This window comes from Helianthus annuus, chromosome 14 (genome assembly GCF_002127325.2).
Source record: "Helianthus annuus cultivar XRQ/B chromosome 14, HanXRQr2.0-SUNRISE, whole genome shotgun sequence".
Classification (NCBI taxonomy): Eukaryota; Viridiplantae; Streptophyta; class Magnoliopsida; order Asterales; family Asteraceae; genus Helianthus; species Helianthus annuus.
In genome coordinates, this window is record NC_035446.2 from 139,090,942 (window position 1) to 139,110,285 (window position 19,344).

The following is a 19,344-nucleotide window of genomic DNA, read 5'->3' on the forward strand; positions in this document are numbered from 1 at the left end:
AAACAGTACTTTGCCTTTTTAGCCCACGTTGTGGAAGAAAAAGGCAAGGGAAAGAGCCTAAGTGATGTTTCAGTGGTGCGCGACTTCCCTGACGTCTTCCCTGAAGATTTGCCCGGTCCTCCTCCTCCTCGATCCGTTGATTTTCGTATTGATCTCGTACCTGGCGCAACTCCTGTGGCCAAGGCTCCTTATCGTCTTGCACCTTCCGAGATGCAAGAATTATCTTCGCAACTTCAAGAACTACTCGAGAAGGGTTTCATTCGTCCAAGTACCTCTCCTTGGGGTGCTCCCGTGCTCTTCGTTAAAAAGAAAGATGGTTCTTTTCGCATGTGCATCGACTATCGTGAGCTCAACAAACTCACCATCAAGAATCGTTACCCTCTGCCGCGTATCGATGATCTCTTTGATCAACTCCAAGGCGCTACCTGTTTCTCCAAAATTGATCTTCGTTCTGGTTATCATCAACTTCGAGTCCTCGAAGAGGACATACCCAAAACCGCTTTTCGTACTCGCTATGGACATTACGAGTTCGTGGTTATGCCTTTTGGCTTGACCAACGCACCCGCTGTGTTCATGGATCTCATGAATCGTGTTTGTAAACCTTACTTGGATCGTTTCGTGATCGTCTTTATTGACGATATTCTCATTTATTCTAAATCTCGAGCCGATCATGAGCGTCATCTTCGTCTTATACTCGAACTCTTGCGTGGTGAACGTTTATACGCTAAGTTCTCTAAATGCGAGTTTTGGATCAAAGAAGTTCAATTCCTTGGACACGTTGTTAGTGAAAAGGGAATCCATGTCGACCCTTCAAAAATCGAAGCTGTGAAGAATTGGACCGCGCCTAAATCTCCTTCTGAAATCCGTTCTTTCTTAGGATTGGCGGGTTATTACCGTCGATTCATCTCGAATTTTTCAAAGATCGCCGTTCCTCTCACTTCGTTGACTCAAAAGGAGAAACCTTTTGCTTGGGGTCCTGAGCAAGAGGAATCTTTTCAAACTCTCAAGGACTTGCTTTGCAACGCTCCTATTCTCGCTCTCCCTGATGGGAATGATGATTTCGTGGTGTATTGTGATGCATCAAATCGTGGTCTTGGTTGTGTGCTCATGCAACGAGACAAAGTCATCGCTTACGCCTCTCGCCAACTCAAAATACATGAGAAAAATTATACTACCCACGACCTCGAGCTTGGCGCAGTTGTTTTTGCGTTAAAGATTTGGCGACACTACCTATATGGTACTAAGTGTGTGGTTTTCACTGACCATAAGAGCCTGCAACACATCTTTGACCAAAAAGAACTCAATATGCGACAGCGACGTTGGGTGGAATTACTTAACGACTATGATTGCGAGATTCGCTACCATCCTGGTAAGGCGAATGTCGTGGCCGATGCACTTAGTCGTAAGGCTCATGTAGATGTCATTCGTTGTTTTCATATCTCGAGCGATCTTCACGATCGTATTCGTGAAGCGCAATACTCATCTATCAATGAAGGTTCCATGGCCGTAGAAATACGTGGAGCATCTGAGAGTCAACTCGTTTCAAAACCTGATGGTCTTCTTTATTGTTGTGATCGCGTCTGGATTCCAGACCGCGACAACCTTCGTGACCTTATCATGAACGAAGCACACAAATCTAGGTACTCAATTCATCCTGGCGCTGACAAGATGTATCATAATCTACGTACATCCTATTGGTGGCCCGGCATGAAGAGAGACATTGCTGTGTACGTTTCCAAGTGTCTTACCTGTTCGAAAGTCAAAGCCGAGCATCAACGACCTTCTGGTCTACTCGAACAACCTGAAATCCCTGTTTGGAAGTGGGATAGCATTGCGATGGACTTCATAACTAAACTTCCTCGTACACCTGCTGGTTACGATAGTATTTGGGTGGTCATTGATCGTTTGACCAAGTCCGCTCAATTCATTCCCATTCGTGAGGATTTCAAGGTTGAACGACTTGCTCGTATCTATACCAATGAAGTCATACGCCATCATGGTGTTCCTCTCGACATCATTTCTGATCGTGATGGTCGATTCACTTCGCGTCTCTGGCAAACTTTTCAGTCCGCTATGGGTACTCATTTGAATCTTAGTACGGCTTTTCATCCCCAAACGGATGGACAGACTGAACGTACTATCCAAACCCTAGAGGACATGCTCCGTTCTTGTGTCATCGACTTTGGTGGTAGTTGGGATGTGCATTTACCTTTGATCGAGTTCTCGTACAACAATAGCTACCACTCTAGTATTCAAATGGCTCCTTTCGAGGCATTATATGGTCGCAAATGTCGTTCTCCTTTAAGCTGGCACGAGATTGGTGATAAGCATTTTTCTGGGCCTGAGATCATTCAAGAAGCAACGGATAAGATTCTCCAAATCCGTGACAATCTACTCAAGGCTCGAAATCGTCAAAAGAGCTATGCTGACAAGGGACGAAAGCCAATGGAATTCAACGTTGGGGACCATGTCTTACTCAAGGTATCTCCTTGGAAAGGAGTGGTTCGTTTTGGTAAAAAGGGAAAACTTGCCCCTCGTTATGTCGGTCCTTTCAAGATACTCGAAAGGATTGGTAAGGTGGCCTATCGACTCGATTTACCTCAAGAGCTCAGCAATGTTCATCCAACGTTCCACGTTTCGAATCTAAAGAAATGTCTCGCTGATGAAGGACTTCAAGTTCCTCTCGAAGATCTTCAAATCAACGATACTATGCATTTCGTGGAAAAACCTGTCGAAATCGTGGACCAAGAAGTCAAGTTATTAAGGCGCAGTAAAATTCCTATCGTCAAGGTTAGATGGGAAGGAAAACGTGGCGCCGAATTTACTTGGGAACTCAAAAGTGATATGAAGTCGAAGTACCCTCATCTCTTCCCTACGTCTTCCTAAATTTCGGGACGAAATTTCCTAAAGGAGGGGAGACTGTAACGCTCCGCATTTTCGAACCTTTCTTATTTTAGCAAGTCGTGTTGTACCTTCCATATTTAGACACTTGAACTCTCTTTGTAATCTACTTTCGTTCCGTTTGTAATTCGAGACTATTGATCATAATGAAAACGAAGCTATTTTATTCATGTTTGTGTTAGACTTATGTGCAAATTTTCACGCTTGAACGATATATTCGTTATTACGCTCGATACTCGTTAAACTAGTTGAAACTATTAAAATGATGAGATTCAAATCCTAAATCTCGAAACTCGAAAGCTTTGTGAAACGAATAATCGATTAAAGAATAATTTTTTTTATTCATTATAAATATGGTCACTTTTCAAATTGTTTGGATTAATTAAATTAATTAATTTTATTTAAAAGTTTAATAACCTAGTTAGTCTCGTTAAACTTTTAAAGTTAGAAAAAAAAAAATATATATATATATATACAACTAACTAACCAAGTTAGTTAGTTGTGAAGCTAGTTTCTTTTTTTAAATAACATAACATAAGAAGTTACTAAGTACAGGGGCTGTTTGTGTTAATTGATGAAAATATATGGTTCTGGAATCAAAAAGGAAAAAAAAAAGAAACAAAAACGCTGACCGCGGGACTCGAACCCGGGTCAGCATCCCCACAGTCGCACAACATAACCAGCTGCTCTGCAGCCCTTTATTGAACATTACCCGGACAAAAATCCATTTAAGGACTCGCTACAGTGGCCCAGATTAACAGCCGCGAACTGATTCCCCATTTCAGCGTTTTGAGCGGGATTTTTATGTTTTTTTGAGTTTTAAACCTTGTTTTAACATTAATTACTCAACTACAACCTAACCCAAACCTTCTCCTATAAATACCACACTAATCCAAGTCCTAAACACTTTACAAACTCATCTAAATCTCTCTCAAATCATCCAAAAACGTAGCTGCAAATTGGTGTTCGAGCAGATTCATCCTACTTCACAAAAGTGAGCATATCTCACTCGTTTCTTGTCCGTTTTTGCTCATTCTTTTTCCTACTTGCTTGGTTAATCATGTAGTTTGATTCCTTGACTTCTCCTTGGAGAAATCAGACCTGGAATTGCTCCGAAATTGACCAAAAACTTTCTGTTTTGTTTCAAACTTATGCAAACTTCATCCAACTTGTGTGAAACACATCTCAAACCAATGTCCTAATGCTTACAACCTCTCTTATGGTTGGTTAGGCTTAAAAACATGGTTGAGACATCTAAATCAGAGGTTAAAGCCTCATAAACTTTCTGTTTTTAATTAGGGTTTTACCCACAAGTAATGTTCAAGTGTGAAACTTGTTGAATGTGAGATGGTTGGATTAGCTTGGGCTATCCTTCATAAGAATCCACTCATTACTTGATGTTTTACTATAGATTAGTTGTTGTTAATACTTTGATACTTGTATGTTCATGACCCTCCTTGTTGTTTATAACAACAAGTGTAGTGGTGAACAATAGAGGTGCCTAAATGGAAGCTTGTTCTTCCTACCTCATGTATGTATTCTATGACACAAAGAGGTACCTAAATGGAGACATTAATCTCCTACCTCATGCTTGAATCTTAAGACTTGTAAAACTATATAATATCTAAGTTATTCTATATGTATACATCTAAGTAACTAAGACTTGATGATGACTTAATAGTTATTTGTTAAGTGGACGTTACATCATCTATGACCATGCCCTTGTTACGACTCTAATGGATCTTAGAATCCATGAAATCATACCAACTCTTTTGAGTTTCAATAGTGTCAAGAACAAGAGTTATGTGTACAAGATGATTATTTTCACCTATGTTACTTTCTTTATATTTTAAAAACTCCGAATCTATAATCTTCCGTATACGCCAAACTCACACACCTACGTTTCCTTGTGTAGAAGGACAAGGTGCTCCAAACTAACTCATCTACAAACTTGCTCTCGGAACTTCAAGTCACCACTTGTAAACCGTGAGTATACTCGAACCCATTTCTACTTTTAACACTTTGGGTGCAACATGTATTCTATATTAAACACACACGACACTTGAAACTTATTTGAAACTTACTCTATCCATTTAAACATGAAACATGAAACTTGTGAATCTTGAGACTTTTTGTGCAATGTGAACGTTTAATTCTTGTGTGTAGTTCCGCCTTAACAATAGTAGCGCTATAGGAGTAATGCACCTCCCCGTTAGTCTTTGGGGTATTGTTAGGAGGAGACATAACAACCTCCCGTTAAACTTTGGGTTAGGTACTTTAAACGCATTGGGAAACTTGGGCTATCACTTGGACTACGTAAACTAGCACGTTGAAACTATTTTGTTATGTTCATGTTGGATATGAGTTTTTATTCTATTATGCTATGTAAACAAACTTGTATACTCGCTCTTTGCTTTTGCATTGAAACTCTATTTTAATACATGTTGCAGGTTGATTATTGAAGTATGGATGATTCATGAAACAAGTTTAGGGTGGACTAGATACACACCTAGATTAATCTATCATTTTGTCTGTTATGTTATGTTATGAAACAATGTTGTTATTTTCTTTTGAATCATGTATGACTTTTAGTTTTGAAATGAAGTTTGAATTTAAATTAATTATTGTCACATAGTGTTATGACGTTTTGAGCAATCTACACACTTCGTCTCATCCCGATGTTTCCGCCATCGGTTGGGGTGTGACAGTTCAAGTAATAATAATTTAGTAAACTACAATGAGACAAATAATGTAATAAATCCAGATGCATGATGATCCAAATTTGTGTAATATTGCGTATATGGAAGATAATGGATAGAGGATTGTAAGTGAACGTACTGTTTATTTATGCATACTTTTAGTTTAATATTTAAGTATGTGTATGAGTATAAACGTTTTTTATTACAGTAACAAAATTGATTAAAAAACAAAAATAATTAAAAATTAAATAACTTCAAAAACATGTTATTATGATTTTTATGGAACAGTTACATGGAATGAAAGATCGTTTGATGAATGAGTACATGGAGATCACAAGTCACGAAATACTTCTTTGTAAACTACATTTGTCGTTTTATTAGTAGGTTTGCCGTCATTGTCCAAAATCAGAAGTTTAACTCCTTGTCTGGTTTTAACTCTTGATAAAGCAACATACAGCTGACCATGGGTGAAAACTGGTTGCTTCAGATACAGACCAACTCTAGACAGTGATTGTCCCTGACTCTTGTTAATAGTCATTGCGAAACAAACAGCCAACGGAAATTGTCTCCTTTGAAACTCAAAAGGAATTTTTTTATCAGAAGGTATCAAACTAATCCTTGGTATATAAGTGCGAGTGCCTATGTTCCCTCCGGATATTATCTCGGCTTCTATTACACGGTTATACATTTTTTTGACTTGTAGTCGTGTACCATTGCAAAGCCCATTTTGTTGGTCAATGTTACGTAATAGCATCATCGGCACGCCTACTTTTAGTGCTAGCCTATGATTAGGTAAGCCGGATACTTTAAGACCGTTAAGCACATCAGGAGAGTATAGTTTTTGTTGTGTAGCGTTTGGATTTTCAGACTGACAAAGACTGTCTGAACTAAGATACTCTCGTTCTTCGCCTGGGAATAGTGACAACAACCGATCATTAATTTCATGAACAACCTCGTTCTTAGGTGCAAGTATAGCCCTCTCACTGAAATAATTCTGATTGTTGAAGTTTTCGAGAATTGAAGGATACACAAAATCAATTAAAGTTGAAATGGGATCCGATGTATCAGTGATTAGAAGGTCGCTTGGTATTTCAATTGACGCTTCTCCATCATTTGGACCACCAACATTTCCCTCACCTATATCCAAAAGCCATTTGGCAAATTGTTTTATTTCTTCAGCGTCCGATGCTGAACTTCCAACTGTTAACCTCATGTTTTTTGTTAGTCTCAGCAACTTACATGTATTCCACAGATAAGACGAACTTATTGAGGCATTGACAATCTCTTGTCTTCCACCATTTGGAACAACAGGAAGGATCTGTCTAAAATCGCCTCCTAAAACAATAACCTTTCCTCCAAAGCGGATGTTTGATCTGTTGGAAGTGTCGATATTGAAAATGTCGTTCATTGTTCTATCCAACGCTTCGAATGCATGCTTATGGACCATAGGCGCTTCATCCCATATAATCAAGTTTGTTTCGTGTAGTAGTCTAGCAACATCTCCATCAGGTTTTATATGACAAACTGAATCCTCTGTAAGATTCAATGGAATACGAAACCTGGAATGCGCGGTCCTGCCACCAGACAATAACAACGACGCGATGCCACTTGAAGCAACGTTTAATACAATTTGACCTTTTGATCTGATTGCCGCAGATAATGTCTTCCATAAGAAGGTCTTGCCGGTCCCACCATAGCCGTACACAAAAAAAACCCCACCTTTGTTACCCTCAATTGCGTTGATTATTTGTTGGAAAACTGACCGTTGCTGTCACGGCCCCCGACCCACCCTGGACGGAGTCGGGGCCCGCGAGGCAGTTCCCGTGGTATTTAATTTATGCGGCAGCGGAAGTCTTTTTATAACAGGATCTTTTATCCGTAAAATATGCTCGTTTAATATATTATACTAAGTTTAAGGGATAAATCCCATAATGTACAATAGTTGATTTCACACAGAAATCTTTATTTTTCAAAACACGTTTTATTGGTTTATTTACACTGAGCCACTTCTCTGAGCTTGATAGTGCTTTACTGCACTTTTCCTGGATCACACAGATCACCTGAAACATGTTTGAAAAAGGTTTTGTCAGCGGGGAAATACTGAGTGAATCATTCTGTTTTCTAAAACGACCCGTTAGTTATAATTCACAGTATTAAGAGCGATTACAATGTTTCTATCAACCAATTATCAAGAATGGGTATTTGTCACTCGATTCATTTCTGTGACTGTGGTCATACCACTATTGGGTCCCGTTGCCCAAATAGTGACGGTGTACTCACACAGAGTAATAATAACTCACATAGAGTAATATTCACTCACATAGAGTGATAATAACAGTAATGTGCACAATACCCCACATACCAGCTGTAATTTGGTGATTACAAAGACTTAATCCCTGTAATTATAACCTTGAAAATAATTTGAGGTATTGTAATACTTACTCACAAACGGTGAGAAAACAATTTAAAAAGAAGAATGACTCACATTGCAGATTAACGAGCAATAGATATAAGCCTACTGATTAGCCTTGATTACACCTAGTTTAACACAATGCACACACAGACAGGTTAGTAACTAATACAGCAGTTACGTCAATTCACGAGATTAAACCCTCACAACGATTAATCAGTGCAATACTCGATAATTCAGTCGGATTCACAACGAATAACAGAGCATAGTCCGAATTCGAACAGCACTCAAATATTCAAGTCGAAATCACGACGAATAATCAAAGTACAAGCTCAATTGAGCAGCACCCGGACTATCGTTGGATAGTTATAATCGATCGGACGTTGAATCGTAATAGCGATCGAGTTATTACCCTGATTGCGGCAGCGTTTCGATAATCGTGTGTGTTTGTGAACTATTACGTCTATAACTCAGAGAGTATTAAGAGTTAGGACGTCGAATGAACACCGAACTTCAAGTGCCAACCCCCTCTATTTATACTTGAAATTGGACTCCCCCGCGTGTCGCGGAAGAAGTCGTGACACCTGTCGCGACTCGCCTGGGAAACCTACATAGCCTAGGGTAGCCTTGCTGTGGGTATAGCTTTACTGAATCAGTTTCGACGGAAACTTAGCTCCCACGTAAATTTTATTAAGATATTACCAACTAGGGTTTATCCCCCCCTAAGTTTTAGGGGCCCTGATCCTGATTCCGATTGTTATGAAAATTTTAGGGTTTATGCAGAATCACGTGGGTTTTTCAATTAGGGTTTCCTTATTACCTAATTACCATCCTAATTATGGATTTTAGTGACAGTTGTTACAGTTGCTCCTCAGTTAGCAAATTAAGTTGATTATTAAATTCAACTTGAAGATTCGTTTGGTCGTAGATACGCTCCTCGTTAATCAAACGATTGTCTGAATCAGACATAGACGCAGTATCTGGGTACGGCATTGTCTCAAATCTTTTGAGTGATGAGTTGTTTCTGGCTAAGAATTTTTCAACTTCACTCAAAACGTAGTTTTTAAGCTGGTGATCTGGAATTGATAAAGCTGTAAAAAATTGGAAAAAAAAATATATTATCAAGTTATGAAATCAAAAAATATTTAATGAACCAAACCATATAGCATAAATGAAACACAAAACCATGTTTTCTTTAAATGAAAATTGTTTTTTTTTTAACGCAACCAAAAAAAAAAAAAAAGGGATAATAACAACATTTTGTGTAAAACAATTACCTGTAAGACGATGATATTTTCTAAGTCTGTAGATAAAGTCGTCTGTCATGTATCTCCATGTGCTTTCCCATACAACCTCAGGTCTGGACAACGTATTTGTTAATAGCAAAGTAGCAAATAAATTACGAAGATACGAAGGGGATCCTGTTTCATTTGCTTCCTTGATTGCCTCAATGTATTCTGCGTCATCGTCCAAAAGACCGAGTGCATAACATGCATCTCTAAATGTATCATATACCTTACCATCAACTGTTTTAATATCATCAAAAGATTTTGGTCCTTTCACTTTGTTAAGAAGAATTCTTAAATAATATGCTTCCCCAAGAGACGGACTTACAGCGTGAATTCTCCCAATTGACTTATGTCTTTGTCTAGGTTCCCAACAACGTTTATCAAGCTTCCATACATACCAACTTGGAAATTGAACATATGTAAGTGTACGGGCCAATGTGTCATTCGGGTCTTTGTTACGTTCCATCCAGGAAAGAAACATTGAAGCTTTGACAGATGGTTTGTTAAGGACTTGATTAATATCCTCGTCGGGTCCAAAAACAACAGGTTGTTTTCCGGGAAGATGGAAAGGCAGCCTCATAACAGAAGGAGTCCTGTAATGCACATCATAGGCGAAGATCCTCCAAGATGCCTCACAAGCCGATATATACCTACAATCATAATATTCTTTGACCTCGTCTTGTTCTAGTTGTTCATTGTTATTATCATGTTGGACAACAGCAACGGTTGCTCTATCAGGGCCTTTATTTATATATTTAAACAAATATTTAATTGATCCGGCTTGATTGCACCACTCAACATTTATATGTGCCTGGTAGCGTTTCAAAAGTTTTTTGTTGTATGGCACAACACTTCTGTTGTCTAAGTCGATTCCATTTTTTACTACATAAGCACCATTATCTCTTCTTTTGTATATTGGGAATCCATTTGAATCCAGTGTAGTATGATCTTGAAAATTCTTTGGAAAACCCTTCGAACACTTATTGTCAACCATACATGGACAACTTAAATTAGCGTTACCACATGGACCATGAATCATATAGTCTTTCACAAGCGCATATAATTCTGCATCTTCATCTTCATCAGGGATTTCTGCAGTTATAAATGGATCAACATGGTTTACCGTTGGAAGTTTGGATTCATTTTCTAAGAATAAGCATAGGTGGGCATGAGGCAATCCTCTCTTTTGAAACTCGATTGTGTAAACAACTGTACAAAAAGAAATCATTAGTAGATTTAAATAATCTAATATGTATATAAAAAGGAATTTGATAAAATACCTGCTGCAACTTTTCCAAATAGATGGCGTTCTTTAAAATCTTTGCAAATTGAATCCAACTTTATTTTAAACAATCTCGTCAGTATATCGGGCCTATCTTCAGGTTTAAGATTTGTGTCTCTAAGAAACCTTTTTACCTCAGGCCACTTTGGATTGCACGTGATGGTTATAAAAAAATCCGGATAACCAAACCACTTACAGATAGCCATGGCATCTAAATAATTTTGCATCATATATCTAGCGCCACCGGTAAACGAAGAGGGCAAAAAGATTCGTTTTCCAACCTTAGATATGTCTTGCTGGCCCTTATTTCTTAATTCACATAGACTTTCATAGCTATCTGACCTTAGATTCTTTTGTTGAAGTCGTATGTAGTTAAGCCTTTCGCTCTCAATCATAGTATACGCATCAACCAAGAATTGTTGAAAGAGTCTCCTTGAATTCAGAATCAATGAAAACTGATTAATTCTGTCTTGCACACGATATGCAAAAAACTCTCTCATTGTACAATTTGGACGTTTCTTATTGATTACGTCTACGACACCTCGATGAGGGATGTCAATTCTGTAACCATCATCTCCATAAGGGAATAAAATAGGATATTGAAGTGCAAGGTATGAAGGATGCAATTCACTAATTCTTTTCAAAGTACCTGTCTGCGTTTCAATAACTATATCTCTATTGTTGATTGTGTTTGCAATATCCCCCATAATTAGAGCAGCAACTTCACCACAAGTTGGTAAATTATACGTTCGTCCATCCTTTTCTCTAATACCAATTAGACGAAGCTTCAGATTAAGATCAGGGTTTTCATGAAAACAGTCTCTAACCATCCTATAAGCTTTTACCAACTGGTTTTCTGAATCTAAAACACATTTTATATGTTCAATCAGTTTACTATCAAGTTCAGCGACACTCGCGGATGATGAATCCTTGGAACGACTGATTAAAAAATAGTGGAGTGTCAACAAACATCAATATTAATAAAAAATATATTATAGAAAGATTTGATGGGAAAAAAATTATACTTTATTATATTTACCTAAAAACGGATTGTCTGTTGGAAAGTTCGTTGTCAGTATCGAAAATGTAGAGCTGGCAAAATTTAGGTTGATCTCCGTCTTCTGGAAGCAGGCTTCCAGTGCTGTGGTAGTTCTCTCCACTAATTCTGTAGCAGAATGGTCCGTTACCTCTGTTGACAGTGTGATCAACCTTACCACCCATTGACGTGAAAGCAAATATGGAGTTATACCGTCGAATATTATTCAAAAAATGTTTGCTTTCTTTATCCTTATACGTAAAAAGTTTCGTATAACTTGGAACAGTATCTTTATAATCTGGTAGCTCTACTTTTCCATAACCACAACATAAGAAATAGCATATTCTTCCTTTCTCTTTTCTTCCCCTTCCTTTTTCAGCATCCCATAATTTAGCATTGCATACTTCACAAGTAATACATTGGTCACCATGATCAAAATAATCTGTAATGTTAGTTGAACAAAAAAAGAATATTACTTTACGAAGTATAAGTTTGTATAAAAAAATATATACTATTTACTTAATTAAATAAATAAAATAATTGATCTTATACCTGTTGAAACTCCTTTGTAAATTGCATCATCTGTAGTTTCCTCTGTCGTCAAGTCGATCATTGGTATAGGAGTTGTAACTCGTGGTTTACTTAATAACTTACGTTTTCCCGGCGACATCCTCTGTAAAGAAGAACTTTGTAGAATAGTAGGTGTGTTGCTAGAATTTGTGATGTTTGAAGATAGAGAAAAACGACGGATGTTTATTGGTGTAGTCATGTTGTTTGTAAGACAACTAAGATTACCTAAATAACATAATATACTCAAACTTATTAACTTTTTTAAACATATATACCGTTTTTGAAATTAAATTTGAATTATTTGGTAAATATAATTATTACTTGTAGGTACAACCGACGTTGTAGGAGTAACGTTGTGCGTGTTGGAAGATATCAATCTTAATTCAGAAGAAGATGATAAAGTATTGGAAGGGTGTAATTTTCGTCGTTGTAGACTTGTAGATCTTTTACTGTCTAAATATAACTTCCTTAACCTCCGTCTCTCTTTGCAGTGATTTTGAAGAAGTCTCGGGTCAAAAACTGTAGTTTTATAATAAAAAATAGATAATTCACATATAAACATTATCCACTAAAGAATTTAATTTTTTTTAATAATATCGTACTTCAAACATTTATTAAAGTTTTACCTCCATATCCAATGGACGCCTCTGTTGTAACATTGACCATGTCATGCGGAATGGATGAAGAACCAGAGGTAGATGCTATAACATGTATAGATTGTGATGTACCTTTTTGCGTTCCATAACGTTTACCATCGATGTATAATTTTCTAAGTTTACGCCTCTCCTTACTCTCATCTTGAGTAAGTTTAGGGATGAAAACTTGCAGACAATCATTAAATATAAAACACATATAAGCTAAATGAAATATAATGATAGGGTTTAAATTGAAAATGTGCATACTCTGAAGATAAAAAGTTAAATAATACCGTTTGAAATGTTGCCCAATGGTGTTCGTTGCTGGACATCTGGGATAATAGTAAATACGTGAGTATAAATACAATACATGTGTATAAATAGAATTTGATGTATAATTACAAATAAAGTATTCGAAAATAGGAAACTGTTATGTGTAATACAATGGCATGTTTTCTGACATAGGAGTAACATAAAGGAAGTTGTATTGCAGTTTGGTAGAATATTACAATTTGCAGTAGTTTGAACGACGACATAATAAATGGAATGGGAATGGACCAAAAATGATAGGTTTATTTCTTTCCGGCAATGAAAATGGTTTGTAAGTTCTTAAATTTGATATTTATTAGTAACATTTATAATGTATAGTGAATCAGTATATTTAAAAATAATTTCATTGTTTCATATTTTTTTAAAAAAAATATGTTATAGTTATTATTTTTATTAAAAATTCAACCGGTTTTATATTTATAATTTGATTACATTAAGTAATCAAATAGTTTTATTAGTATATATAAGTAATCATCTACTTGTCAAATCATATATCAGATATTTTATAGCTAACAATGATTCTTATCTCTTTCCCTATTGTTGCCCCTATATATGACAACAGTCTCCATACGAATACAAAGTTTAACAGTCGATCGGCATTCACATTATCAGCGTCGAAAAGAGAAATGAACAACAGGTACGATTCAAACTAATGTTTCTCACATAACCTAGAGGTTTAATTGAATCAGTGTTAGGGATTTGCAATCTAAATTTGACGACTTTTCATAAACCGACATGTTCTTTGATAGACAACATATAGTTTTTAACGGCATTCTCTTCGTCGTTTCATCATGTTATATAGATTAGCGTTTTGGCTGAGCGAAATTACATGTTTTGTGATCTTAATCTGCCGTTATTGTTTCAGGATTTGGTTTCGTATTGTTTGTTTTATCGGTTAGGTCGGTTTAGGGTTTCGATTTGATAATGATTATCGTTGGGGCATTATTATTATTATTGATTGATTCTTTTCTGAACATCTATTATTGTTTGTTTTAGGTTTTTTGGTCAGGATAATTGTTGATATGTATATTTGTTTGGCATAAGTGTTACACACAAATGTTATTAAATTTGGGGATTTTTCCAATATCGATATGTTCTATGATAATCAACATCTAATATTTACTGTTATAATTGTATGTAGTCAATGGCGCGTTCTTCAACTGAGCGAAAGAAACACAACAAAGAAACGGAAGTGATAATGCTAACAGATTCGGACTCAGACGAATCTTTCACTTCCGAAGAAATTGACTGGGACGCACCAGAACCAAATCTCATTTTCATGCCCTCCTCTTGTACACGTTTTGTAAGTATTTATATTGATTATTTGTGTAGTAAGTTAACTGTTGATGTTATATGGTGTCCTTAGTGCCTTTATCATTACCGTCTGGATACTTGTTTGGCATTTTTTAGCGTATACCAGTAAAGGTTGCAAGAGCCATGGGAATCGATCGCTGCGGAAAGGTGACCATTAAAAACAGGCGTGGTGTGGAAACAAATCTGAACGTCACGGCTGAACCAAAAAGAGCAAAAAAGAAAAATCGGTTTAGTGTACTGGGATGGCCAGCATGGGTTCGTGAAAACAACATCAAGATGGGTTATCTTTGCGTTTTAGAGTGGTATGAGGACATGCCTACACTCTTTGTTAGGGATGTAATCGAAGAATAATGGGGTTAGTACCATAGATCAAAACCGTTTAACCATTTTATATGGTAATTTTGTCTAACTAACGGTTTTGGCAATAAGTATATAAGTGTGTAGGACTGGTTTTTTAGGAAGCTGTTTAAATGTTTTGTTTATGTTAGCTGTTGGAACAGAACTTGATAATATTTTGGCCTATGTTATATGTTTAAATATTGTGATACATGTATCCTGTTGGAATGCTACTTTAAATATAATGGTCATCTAGCAATTACAACATCAATATACGATTATAAGTTGTTACAGACAAAAGGTTTTGCTATTTAAATGTTTACGACGCAATCGTGGTCACATTATCTTCATGAATGCATGTAACTATTAAAAATATATCTACATGAAGGTACGTTCCTTTCAGAATTTGATTTAGTTTACAACTATTACCTGAAGATACATTCCTGAGAGCGTTAGAATGTCTACGTAGAGACTGATTTTTCCGAGAATCCAAATAGATTTTTCGTTGTCTTCGCCTCTCTTTCGCTTCCTTATTCGTATCAGGATTTCGAACTAAAAAAAAATTAAAATTACAATTTAGAAAGTATAAATAAAAAGAAAACTACTATAACAGCATGTTAAAGGATTATGCATATATGTGTGGATTATATGTATACCATTAGTTATGTCTGAAAATGGAATCCTTGATATCACACCTGCAACGTAATTAATAAAAGCATGCAAAAGTAGTATATGTCAATGGTTTGAGCCATGTATCGACCTAATAATAATTAAACGGAAAGATAATCAAAATGTTACCACTTGAATTGTTTGTAGTGCAAGGTTGCTTGCCGAAAGACGAAGACTCAAGCTTTGACCTTTTCGGCATGACTATAACTGTAAAACGGTAGATGAAAAATTAAGTAACCTGATCTGTAAATGTATAATTTATTATGATAAATCAATAAAAAATGGCACTTACGGTTTGCAATGTTCTCATTCTGTACATCTTTTAATGAAGAAGAAAAATTTTCACTTTTCGATCTTTTTGACATTACCGGAAATGCGATTAAGGTTACTGCAATAAGAAGAAGAAGAAGAACACCAAATCGTTAACTGTATAACCGTTAAGTAAACGAACAAAGTGGAGGATTACAAAGTAAAAGAAATAAGAGTCTTCGTTCAATATAAATAGTGGTTTACTTATTTTTGGAATCAATTTAATACCATATCAACTTAAATTGCAAAAGATTTTATTGATTTATGGTTGATTAGTTATTCCAAAATTAAAATTACCAATAATTTCACGCTTTCCAAGTATAGTTTTTGTATTTTCGGTATGTTATGATTTACAATAATCAAATGACGTATATTGATTCTATCATCAACATTAGACGAATAATTATCAAACAAATGTCACTACAAAAATTGACACTATATAATATATTCCGTAGTATAACATTCTGGAATTTAGATATACATTTTTAATTAGATAAACAACCATAAACTTAAACACTAAACATATACACAACAGTTAGGTAACATACAAAAGTCTAGTAAGAAATAATTCCAGACGGTTACATGTTCAAAGGATAGCTACCAAAAGAAAGTCCAAACAGTTGTTATAAAGACGGTTTATAAAAAGTTCGGTGCACTTTTGCTTAGACATGTCGGACGTTTTTTAAGATGACGGTCTTCTTTGAAGTGACATAAGTGAAATCAAGCATGTCGCCATCATTCAACTTATTTTCCGCCATAAATACAGGCCAGTCTATGACTGAATAGCGTTTCGCACTTCCGTTTTTTTCACGTTTGACTTCATAAGTACTAACTTGCCCCTGCATGTTTTCAATCTTCAGTGTATGAAGCTTCTTTGTAAAACCAGCGCGGTTTGATACCCCGACGGGAAGACGCTGCATGTAACAACGTTTATTAATCAGTTTACACCTTAAACATCCAATAATGACGAAAAATAATGAAAATTTAAAGATTTCTTATATTCAAAAATAATACCAGCCTGTATTCCCCTTTACGTGTGAAGTTCAAAACTGCCAGACCTTCAGGAACAGTGTGTTGTCCGCAATTTTCTCCATGTAAACGCTTCTTAGACTTGGAAGTACCAACCGACCTTATACATTCTTTTACCTTTATGATTAAAAAAAATGTTATCTTCAAAACGATAACATATTATTGTTAACAAATTAATATTATTTGTATGAATCTCAAAACTTACATCTTCCGTGATACATGGAGATCCTTCAGATATAAATCCCTTGGAGGTACATTCAACGTCATGTAGTTTACCCTTACTTGTATTTCCAACTCCCTCCTTGATGGTAATGGCATCTTCTTGCGGAATGCAAATATCCTGATGAAATGCAACATTATACATTAAGATAAATAATGTAAATGATTAACTGTTATGCTAAATATCACATGATTTTTTTTGTATAAATATACTTTTAAAAAAATATAAGATTACCTGGTGGTCATTTTGTTCTTCATGTGAAAAAAAGAAGCCATAGTCTTGACGTAAGGACTAAAATTGACAAAATGCAATATAATTACTGCCATATAACCATTAATCAAAAATTGGTCTATAATTATTAGTAGTTTACCTCGTCTACTTTCTGAACAAACTAATCACGAGATATTTCAAGAACCTCATCATCGGAATTGTCTCCCATTATGAACACAACCAGCAACTGAACTGAAAATAGAGTTAAATTATAGCGAGCATTATAAATTTTATTATACATACATATAGATGCAACATAAACCAAAATTTTAACCAACATAATAATTACATTCAAAGATGCAGTTTTTGAATACATGTACTACAAAAATAAAGAAATTTTTTTTACTAAATATGTTGCAAACAATGAAACATCAATATCAAAAAGTAATACATCATTAATTCAGAAAAATAGTATAAAATTTAGTCAACGATCTATAGATAACATCTATAAGGACCGTAAAACAATAATATAAGACTCAACAAAAACAGAAAAGTATGGAAACATTCATTTAAGTATAAGATTTAAAATAAAAAACAGTGCATACTACCTACTTGATACTAATCATTACATAAAAAACACAAGTTAAAGGTAAAAGATAGTTTGGACAAAAGGTATTCAACTTTAAACATGTAGTTTCTGCCATTTGTTAAAGGAGAAACTTATAAAAAGTTTAATTATAATTAAGAATCAAACCTTCAAATCTGCAAATGAAATAGCAAATAACATCACAACTGTAAAAATAATACAACAAAAAGATAGATTCACGAACAGTTTTTTTAGAATCTTAAAAGATCAATATGAAGACATGCATACTATGAAAATAATATCTGTTAAAAATATAAAAAAAATAAAAACAAAAAACATAAAGAACACAAAAGTATCAAAAGCAGCAGATCCTTCAATAACATCCAAGATATAGAACAAACATTCATCAGGATTATAAACCACATTATACCTAAACATTAATCAGCTATATACATATACATTCATCGGCCTAACAACCTGAGACAGAAAATCATGGAAATAAAAAGGAGAAACACTGTATTTCTTACAAAAGGACACTGCTCTAGCCACATCAGTTGTTTGTTTATGAGTCCATGTTTGCAGTTGAAGATGGCACATTCCTGCAAATTTCCAGGTGATTTTTTCAAGTTCTTCATTATCGAAAAGAAATCCATTCAAACAATTTTCTTCTACAAATTCTTCTATTTAATATTGTTGTTGTGGTGAGCTGGTTGGTTAGGAAAAACAATCTATGTTAAGTGCTGATATATAATTGAATCAAAAGTCAAATATGATATGAGATTATAAAAGTTTCATATTTGAATTGACTTTATTACGGTACAGGTTCTAAGTAATGCATTAGAACTTGAAATTCGACCATTTTGAGATAAGTAATCACTTACATTATGGACAGTTTCTACAAACGAGACGGCCATTAGACCATGTGCAGTGGTAATGCCCATGCCCTTGGGCGTTTTGCGCCATGTGGCAGCCCAGTCAGCAAGCAATGGGTCATTATGGGTCGTTTTCTAAAATGGGTGTAGTAGGGATGTGGACATTGTGTTAAAAGAGATTTAAATAAAAAAATCATCAAAAATCTTATTAATTGGACAAACAAAGGAAGATCAATGGTGATTGGACAAACAAAAGGAAGCAAGGCGTGGAAATAAAAACGCTCCAACTGATTTTGGGTACAAAAACGCCCACGGGGGTGGCAACAGGGGCGTGGTGGGGCGTTTTGTTACAAAAAAAGGCCCAAAAAGTAACGACTACGAACGGTCTATAAAATTACCATGTTAGAGAAGTAATCGCTTCATTTATTTGGATAATTTTTGGAGACAAGACGACCATGGTGGATAATGCTTCTTGGATTATTGAACCCACAAAAGTACAATTTACTTAGATTTTTCTCATTCATTGTATATAAACGTCTATGCTATGGGCAGGTTTTGGCTAGCCAAGTTCCCTCATGTTAGGGTGGCTTTTTTCTCATGTTAGCTTCCATGTGTGCATTGTTTGGTAGCCCAAATTCTTGACAATG

The 19,344-nt window shown here is 35.6% G+C and overlaps 1 protein-coding gene across 1 annotated transcript; it reads right to left on the minus strand.

Annotated features, from left to right (window-relative positions):
* Positions 1-5,931: 5,931 nt before the first annotated feature.
* On the minus strand, positions 5,932-15,836 carry LOC110907446. The gene is made up of 12 exons (XM_035983100.1): positions 15,764-15,836; positions 15,601-15,678; positions 15,459-15,497; positions 15,232-15,354; positions 12,814-13,008; positions 12,509-12,706; positions 12,170-12,412; positions 11,621-12,059; positions 10,580-11,520; positions 9,288-10,508; positions 8,873-9,101; positions 5,932-7,243 (listed from the first exon to the last, which is right to left on the minus strand). Exons 1-12 carry the CDS (start codon positions 15,834-15,836, stop codon positions 5,932-5,934), a joined length of 5,091 nt encoding a protein of 1,696 aa, XP_035838993.1.
* Positions 15,837-19,344: the final 3,508 nt, after the last annotated feature.

Excerpts from the sequence above, each read along its gene's own strand:
- LOC110907446 (XM_035983100.1), bottom strand. The coding sequence starts at position 15,836 with ATGTCAAAAAGATCGAAAAGTGAAAATTTTTCTTCTTCATTAAAAGAT. Across the intron at positions 15,679-15,763 it reads GAATGAGAACATTGCAAACC|TTATAGTCATGCCGAAAAGG; the intron begins GTAAGTGCCATT and ends ACCGTTTTACAG. Across the intron at positions 12,413-12,508 it reads AACGTCGGTTGTACCTACAA|GTAATCTTAGTTGTCTTACA; the intron begins GTAATAATTATA and ends TATGTTATTTAG.